Source organism: Pseudochaenichthys georgianus, chromosome 3, assembly GCF_902827115.2.
Source record: "Pseudochaenichthys georgianus chromosome 3, fPseGeo1.2, whole genome shotgun sequence".
Classification (NCBI taxonomy): domain Eukaryota; kingdom Metazoa; phylum Chordata; class Actinopteri; order Perciformes; family Channichthyidae; genus Pseudochaenichthys; species Pseudochaenichthys georgianus.
The window spans coordinates 6,932,612-6,941,447 of record NC_047505.1 but is presented as its reverse complement, the minus strand read 5'-3'; the positions used below and the strand labels follow the sequence as shown (position 1 = coordinate 6,941,447).

At 39.8% G+C, this 8,836-nt stretch overlaps 1 protein-coding gene across 1 annotated transcript; it reads left to right on the top strand.

Annotated features, from left to right (window-relative positions):
* Positions 1 to 904: 904 nt before the first annotated feature.
* On the top strand, positions 905 to 8,525 carry fadd (Fas (tnfrsf6)-associated via death domain). The gene is made up of 2 exons (XM_034105622.2): positions 905 to 1,300; positions 5,738 to 8,525. Exons 1-2 carry the CDS (start codon positions 1,000 to 1,002, stop codon positions 6,007 to 6,009), a joined length of 573 nt encoding a protein of 190 aa, XP_033961513.1. The 5' UTR covers positions 905 to 999; the 3' UTR covers positions 6,010 to 8,525.
* The last annotated feature ends 311 nt before the right edge of the window (positions 8,526 to 8,836 follow it).

Sequence of the window (8,836 nt, the reverse complement as noted above, 5' to 3'; positions counted from 1 at the left end):
GACGGAAAGCACAACACCTTGTATGATTAGAAACATGCCAGGGGAGGTAAGGATTATGAGAATACAAATTATTCAAAATAAAATAAATGGTTTTTTTTTATGAATACGTTTTTATTGCGTTCTCATTTATAATATATTGTTATGGTGGTGTCATATTGCTGTGGTTTTTGGTAGGAGTGCTAAAAACTTAGTTTGGATTCAGTCCATCCTTGTGCAAAAAATAATAATAAAACATTCTATCACATCATCTTCAAATGATATGCACATTTTATCCTTACATTTTGTATTGATTTTCATTTTTAAATAAAAATGTGTGCTCTCTTCTTGCACCTGACATCAGTCGTCCAGATGTGACTCAGTGCAGGTAGGAGTCACATTCAAGGAAGTGACCGGAAAAGTGACAAACAAGAAACAGACGCAGTAGAGGTAGGATCCATTCCAAACCAACACTTAAAGACGTAACCAGTGGTGGAAACTGGAAAGCAACTATGTACAATTAATCAAGTATTGTATTTAAGTACTTTTTTGACACATTTGTCATTTCCATTTTATGCTACTTTAAATCTCTACTCTGCTACATTTTAGAGGCTAATATCTTACTTTTGAATTACATTTATATAAACACTCCCCTTTACGATTTTATTTTTTACATATAAAAACACATGATATGCTGATTTTGATGCTTATATTTTTGAACTTTTACTTGAGAATTTTATAGTGGATTATATTTAAGATCCTAGTATTTGTACTTGTATCTAAGTAAAGATCTGTGTTTTTTTGTTTTGTTTATATATTTTTCTAGTTCATGTTATGAATGATTATGTACTCATGTTTGTCATTATGCTCATGCCAATAAAGCTATTTGAAATGAATTGAATGGATCAGCTGGACTAACCGACAGTGCAACAGGCGGAAGTGAAAGTGAAACGGTGCTTCCTCCTCCCGCTCCCTCCCTCAGACTGCTCGGTGTCTCGGCGGAGGCTCACCGTGAACATCGACATGAGCTCCCTCCAGTTCAACAGCCTGCTGCTGGACATCTCCAACCAGCTGACGGAGAAGCAGCTGGAGGACTTGAAGTTCCTGTGCGGGGACATGCTGGGGAAGCGGGAGCTGGAGAAGATATCCAGCGGGGTCCGACTCTTCCAGGTGCTGACCGAGAGAATGAAGCTCGGAGCAGACAACACCGACTGCCTGAGCCGCTTCCTCACACAAATCCAGCGGCAAGACCTGGCGGAGAAGTTGGAGAGCTTCGAGAGTCAGGCCGATCTGAGCGACGTCCTGCCGGACAAAGAGGAGAGAGGTGGGCTACAGTCACACTGCTACCTACTGTTTGTAGTTCCACAGAGGGTGTTACTCCTCTAGGACTACAACTCCCATACCATAGACTGTGTACACATTACCATTGGTGTACAGTAGCCTAACTAACTTCCCTACTCGACACATACACTCTTGTACTGAAGTATTATTTTATGTTGCTTTAATTGAGTATTTCAATGTCATGTTGCTATAGAAGTATATGGAGTAGAAGTATTATACTTCTACTCCATTCAGGCAAACACAGTAGGCCTACTATTTACTCCTCTAATACATTTCAACAGTCAAAGGCTTTAACTATTTATATACTTTGATGAAATTCACAATGTCTGTAGGCCTATATTGTAAAATAAATAAATGATAATAATCCATGTTTATTATTCTGAAAATTAAACGTTGTTCACTATTAAAAGTTATGTTCGTACCACAGCACATTTGATGCTGTTGCTTCAATACACAAGTCACTAAGTAATAAGTACTTTAACTGTTTTATTTAATGATTTATAAAAAATACATTGTAAACAATCTAAGTATATATCTTATATATAAGAATTGAGCAAGCGACACAATGGTGCAAATTAAATGCAGGAAAGAAATCAACAAATAGGTTAACTATATTGAATTAAAACAAAATGTAATATTTAATATTGTAATGATATGTAATTATGTAGACTGTAAATAGATCAATGTGTTTTAAAACACAAGTAGGTGGAGTTATTTTTTCCCAGTTTATTTACTTATTTAGATGAATAACACAACATATAAGGAACTAATCATTTATCATGTATTTGTATAGGTTAAAATAAACAATTTGAGTACTTTGAGAGTCATGAAATATTACCCCAGTCTGGAACTCTGGGTATTTCTCAATCGCGAGGATGCTGGCTTGGTAGTCGCGTACTTCCAAGTCACTTCCAAGCCACGGCTTCGGAAAACGAAGAAGAATGGAACAGGCTAACAAGTGTGCCACTCTCTCTAACGGTTTCAACATAAACTGTACCGAAAATAAATACCTCACGATGTCTATCTAATTATGAACTTGCTTTACTTTCACGGAACACATTTGTGGTGATAACAAACAAATGTAACAAAGTAACATATTTACCAACACATGTTCTACGCCACGACATACATTTAAATGTGTGCTGCATCGGTTCAGCCATTCTCCGCAAGGGTTTTTGAAATTGGTCCGTGCGCAAAGCATTGTGGGGATTTTAAGGACGCGAAGTCTACCCATGTGCAGCCTCGAAATTTCCTCCAAACCAAGGACGCGGCCTCGGTGGAATTCCAAGTATGCTGGAGATTGGAACAGTCCTTCGGCGGCACTCGATGACATAGCATCCTTGAAATATTGGCTTGGAAGCCAGTATCCTCGAGATTGAGAAACGGCCTCAGTGTGTGATAACATTAGCTGTCATAGGCATAAGCTGCAATGCATCTAGGGTGTCTCTGAACTTGTCCCTTCACATTACCGCCTGATGTGTAAATGAAACGGAGCGGTTTCAACTGGAAAAACATCAGGCAGCAACATTTTAGTGTCATGTTCGGAGATGATACTAATATCGTCTGCGCAGGTAACTTATGACTATCTGAAAATTATTATTTAATTATAATTATTTATTAAAAAAAGAAAATCTGTTAGAGAAATGTGAACATTTTTTAAATATAATTTTAGAGTCAAATGCTTTAACTAAGGAAAACTCTTTGGACCCATGCATACTTTCTAAATGAAAAAACTACCATCAGCATTTTAAAAAAAACATTTTCACCATGATTAGATATTCAAATGAGGCCTTCTCTAATGCTAACTTTTGTTCAATTTAGGAGAAATCTAAAGACAAAAATAAACCAAGCTGGTAAGGTAACACTAAAATGTGGATGTTATTGGTTCTAGTCTGAAAGAACATTTCTGTCTGTACAATCTTCCCTTAAAGAGCCTGTGATAGCATCCCAACAACTGTTGTGCAATGAAATATTGGGCTACTAGAAATCTCGAACCGTCAGTTTAAAAAAGAAAAAGCGATACCGTTCCGTTAAATATCAATAATTTCGAACATCGCGGGAAATTCCTTCAACTCATTTTGAAGTTTTGGGGGAAGCCGGAAGTGACGTCAATGCGGGAACGCTTCACTGTGCGGCGAGAGAGCCAAACACGGACAAAGTGTGTTGTCATGCGTAGAAATGGTGAATTACTGAGTTTAGGCACGTTAATAACGTTTTAATGAAGTTGACTACAGTATATTCATATTTGTCAGTGCTTTCATGTCAATTCGGCGAACATAAACATAAATGATCGTGGTGAAGATGATGATTACATTAGGATTAAAAATCGGTAGTGAGAGCTACTGAATTTCCTCCCGTCGGATGTGATATAAAAACAAATCGATTATTTTTGTAGTTGTAAACTCAAGTGGATGAAACTACATTTATTAGTGCTTTCATGTCAATTCGGCGAACATATGATACATTAAATGATCGTGAGGATGATGATTAAAAATCGTTTGTTTGAGCCGGTCTGCATTTCCTGATGAGAAAACAAACCGATGCTTTTTGTAGTTGTAGTACACCAACATGGATTAAACGTGTTTTTTTTACCACAATGTTGGGGAAATTAATGGATAAAATGCACGGATTATTATTATTATTATTCCCACTCCGATCGGGACACTAGGTCCACCGTTTCCCCGCAGCGAGGCTCCCCCCGTTGACAGTTTACGTGGGCTGGGTGCAGTGGCGGATTGGCCATCGGGACGAATCCCGATGGGCCGGTACCGAAGTGGGCCGGTCAGATAAGTCATAGCACATCCCCCATAGGCGGCGCGTGAGGCTCAGGTTTGAGAAGGCTAAATAACTTCTTTTACCTGACGCTGCCCGCCTCCGGCGTCTATAGAAAAGAGATCAACTCAGTGTGCGGAGTTTAAATCTCTCAAGTCATATTACAGGATAAAGGAAATACAGTTTAAACTGCCGTATGCAGAGAAGACGCCGACGTGTCGCACTTATCATTCATATTACATCATCAATCAGATCATCGATCATATAATATCATAATATATTTTCTTATCTAAGTCAGCTTCTCCAGCCGTATCTGGCCGTGTAACACTTACAGTGTCACATACTGTATGCAGAAGTATTATTTTAAGCAACACATTATGTTGACGAAACACTCGAGTCAAAAGTAATTAAAGTCAGATCCACTCGTGTCTTAGACGTGAACGCGCTCTCAGCTGGAGAGAGAAACCCTGGCTTGATTTACCGAGTTTATAACCAGCGTCGTAGGACCGCTTAGCGAGATCTCGTTTGTTAGTTTGTTGTTAGTTTGTTTGTTACTCAAACATATCCAGGGTATGTTGAACTGGCTTCGTAGTACAGGGCACAGGTGGCTAGCAGCGCTAATGTCAAAGACACAGACATTATACATTATATTTGTATTTTACCAGGATGCAGTGACACAAATATTTACATATTTACATTTACTATCTACAGCACCCGCCGCCCCTGACATCCCCCACTCCCCCCATTGACAATTTACTAGCGGTACCGAAGTGGGCCGGTCGAGAGTCCCGGGATGATTTTTTAGTCCCAGTCCACCACTGGCTACATGACCATATGATCGCCCATATTGACGCACCTCATTCCTAAACTTCTAACAGATACAACATAAACCGATCCTTCAGCCTCATATGAGCTCTCAGACACGTTCAAAATTAAACTTTCATCGCTGTCTGAGCTTGCTGCTGTGTGCGCCATTGTGCGTTTACATGCAGATGCTGGGATCCTGAACGGTGCAGCTGGAGCGCTGTGCCCGCAATGACGTCACACATCATTTGGCGGGACTTGAAGAATCCCCGAGAAGATCCAGAAAATGGTCAACATTGAAGGGCAGATTAATGGTTATCAAAGTACAAATATCCAAAATCAGTTCAGTAACGGTTTTCAAGGGGACAATATTTACTCAAATTGATGGGTTTGGATGATGGGGGAAACTCGTGTCACAGGCTCTTTAAGTAGTAGTGTTTGCAATTCCACATTTTCCTCGAACAAGTCGGATGGATTATAGATCAGCATCATACTTTTGTGGAGCTATCAGCATGTGAAAATGAAATGACCATGTAAGAAGCGGTCTTGTTCTTGGAAGAATGTTTTGGGGAAAAAATAGCAAATACATGTTTAGGAGATTTGTTTGAAACTGCTGACTTTTAAATTAGCTAAATAAAATGACAAAATTATAAATCTCCAAACCCTCAACTGTTCCAAATTGTTCCTTTTAGCTACCAAATGTCATTTTTGTCCTGGGAAGGTGTTTGAGTAGATGAGTTTCATATTTGCCTGAGTATACTTTATTTCAGAACGTATTATAATTAGAGAAATACAAATGATTTCTCTCCTGCCAACCCATAATGCCTCCTCCTCCTTTCATCAGATAAACTGGGCATCGCCACAGAGGTGATCGTGGAGAATCTGGGAAAGAATTGGCGTAAAATGGGCCGCAGACTGGGCCTGACGGAGGTGAAGATAGACTCCGTCTCCAAGAGGCATCCCACAGATCTGGAGGAAACGACCAGGGAGCTGCTGAAGGAGTGGAGGAGGAGTCGGGGGGCCCAGGCCCAGACCCAGGAGCTGATCCAGGCCCTGAGAGCCTGCATGCTGAACCGCACCGCCGACCTGGTGGAGGACAGCCTGCCCTCCTGTTGAGGATCTACACAACAGTCTGACAGAACTGTGAGGGCTGTGATTAAACTACAAGAAACAATATCAAGAGAATGATACGCAAATATATAAAACTATGCAAAAGAATCAACTTAAAGAGCAACTTGCAGGGTTTTTTTTTTAAATAGATTTATGCTTAACCTTGCCTGAAAATTACAATTAAAAAAAGTTAATGCAGGATTTGATATTTTTTACAAGACATAAGGGCAGGAATTCAGAGGGAAAGGAGCCGTTTTGAGCTCTGCTACTAAAAACTGCTTTTTTTAACGTCATACGTCAAATTACGTCACATGGGGAGCAACTTTCTCGGACTCCTTCTCTGCCCAATCCGCGGTAGTTTGTATTTTTGGTTGTGATTTAGTGAGCTGGCATTTTTTCGGTAATTTTACCGTAGGTTGCACAAAATCCAGCCTGTCGGGACATCGAGTCCCTAACAGTAAAAGGACCGGAGCTAGCTTTCCTTCCTGGGTGCATCCACCTCCCTGCAGCACATACTCTCCACAGCTGAGGCCGATCAAACAAAACGTTTATCAGGAAACCGTATTACATCTCTCTCCCCCCTTCGCTCCTCTCTCTCTCTCCCGTCCGGTAAGACGTAGTGTGGAGTTGCATTAGGTAACGCGAGATACGGCTGATACTTGCGCATTAGTTTCTGTTATGGATCAGTATCAACAGTCCTGCCAGTAACGTTACTATATTATCATTACTACTTTAGTTATAGCCTGATATATATGATAGCTAACTTTACAATGTTGTGATGTGACTGACGTTAGCTAACATTAACTGTAGCTAAAGCCGGTGTTCCGGATTAACTGGTTTCCCCGTTAACTGGTTTCCCGATCAACTGGAGCACAGATGTGGCGGTGATTTTCGATCGCTTCTTCTGTCGTTTACATACATCTTTTGGTATATTTGGCTCGGTAGGAAGACTTTGATGCACATTCAGTACCAGTGTGTGAGGTTGTGGTTACGATGGAGATATCCGGACGCGAACAGCGAGGACTACAAAAAGAAAAACGAGTTGACTGGGGATGTCTGTTCAAAACATTGCGAACTCCAATAAATCATTTAAACCAGCTATTGCTGCCAGACTAATTACTGAATATCGTTCTTAAATGTGATACCAAGTCCATCTGAGACCTGTGTACACCTTCAGACAGCCTCCAAGTGAAGCGTGCGTTGTTTACTCACAGTTTGAAAGCAGCGTGGAGAAGTCTTCAGCTGTGGTAAACTGTGATCCTCTCAGGTAAACTGCGATCCGCCCGGGTTAAACTGTGCCCCACCTCTATAAACCAGTTGATCGGGAAACCAGTTAATCCGGAACACCGGTCACTCACCAAGACAGCTGCCCTGTGCTCCACTGGTTCTCCACACACCACAGCTCCATTTCTTGCTGATGGCCGTTATTTCTTCTAATCCTTGGCTGCTCCTGGTCTCTTGGACGCCTAGCAGGCTCGTAATTATAATGATATGCATTCGAATATATATTTTCAACCTCTTCTGTGTCAAAACTAGCATTGTGATCCATGTTTATTCATACGTTAGACCGGCCGCTCTCCCCCAACAAAAATACTCAGGACTTTCAAATTAAACAAATACTTAGTAAAATCCAAAATATGCGCAAGATAAAATAATTGGGACGATCTCCACAAATGCCATCAGTTTATGGTTTTAAGGAGCTTTCTCCTATGCTGATGAACCTGTTTAAGTAGCTCCTTGTTAAGTGCTACGAGTGCACGTTTAGTACTGACTTCAATACAGAGGTGCAGAGATGACGTATTTTAGTAGGCCGACCGGGAAATAAGCATGTCTTTATTTTGATTATTGCAGAAAATAAGTTCTGTGGCAAACACACATTTATGATACTTACACATTTTGTTCAGCAGGATAATCCCCACATAAAAACAACACTGTTATTATAGTTGAAGCGTAAATTCAATAGCCAGAAGTAAAACGCTAACGTTCGGCAATAAATGAACGACATCCCAGTTCAGTCACCAGCGCTATCAGAGCACAGCACTGTGTGCCGTATCACCACATAGAAGTGTTGATGAATGAGCCTCCAGACATGTGACTTCAGATGATGTTATTATGAGGAGCGGTCAGGCATTTGGGGAACTTTTGTTAAAAGGTTTTTATCATTGTTGGGTAGCAACAATGTAATGGTGTTATGTCATTTATTTACAAAATAAATGTTGTAATTTTTTATCTGAGTTACTGAAACCGTTAATAAATTACAGTTGATCATCAAAATGTTGGTGATTACAAAGGGGTTACATTTCAGTGTATTCTTTTTGGTAAAAATGCATTACGTTTTTGCACACAAGTAAAGCCTTTAAGACTTTTCTGTGCTTTTTTGGTTTGTTCTCTTGTTTGAATTTCCACCACCTCTCTTCTACTCATCAATGTGCATTACTCTAAGCCTCCTGAGTCTGGGTGCAGCCGGACGGGGGGGCATGTCGTGGGACTTTCAGTAAAATCCAACACTATTTTCCTTCTGAGATCAGATCTTTGATGTTTTTGCAACGTACAATGTTTTGTTTATTGCACTGTATTTTGTCAGACTTTTTTCATGATGATAATCAGAAATGTGACTTAATGTTTAATATTGAGATTTTAGAAATATATTTTTGACATATTATAAAATGACATGTTCATATTTCTTAACGTACTATATTATGCAATTATTTTTTTATATTTTTCAACATGGTCTAAAAGGATTTTTTTCTTTACAACAAGATATAACTTCTTCCATGATATTGTCGACATGCTATACTATTGATTTGTTTACACATACGATATTATAGTATGA

What these genes read in the sequence shown, in the direction of transcription:
- fadd (XM_034105622.2), top strand. Translation starts at nt 1,000, where the DNA reads ATGAGCTCCCTCCAGTTCAACAGCCTGCTGCTGGACATCTCCAACCAG. An exon ending in GCCGGACAAAGAGGAGAGAG is followed by an intron (nt 1,301 to 5,737) that starts GTGGGCTACAGT and finishes TCCTTTCATCAG; the next exon opens with ATAAACTGGGCATCGCCACA.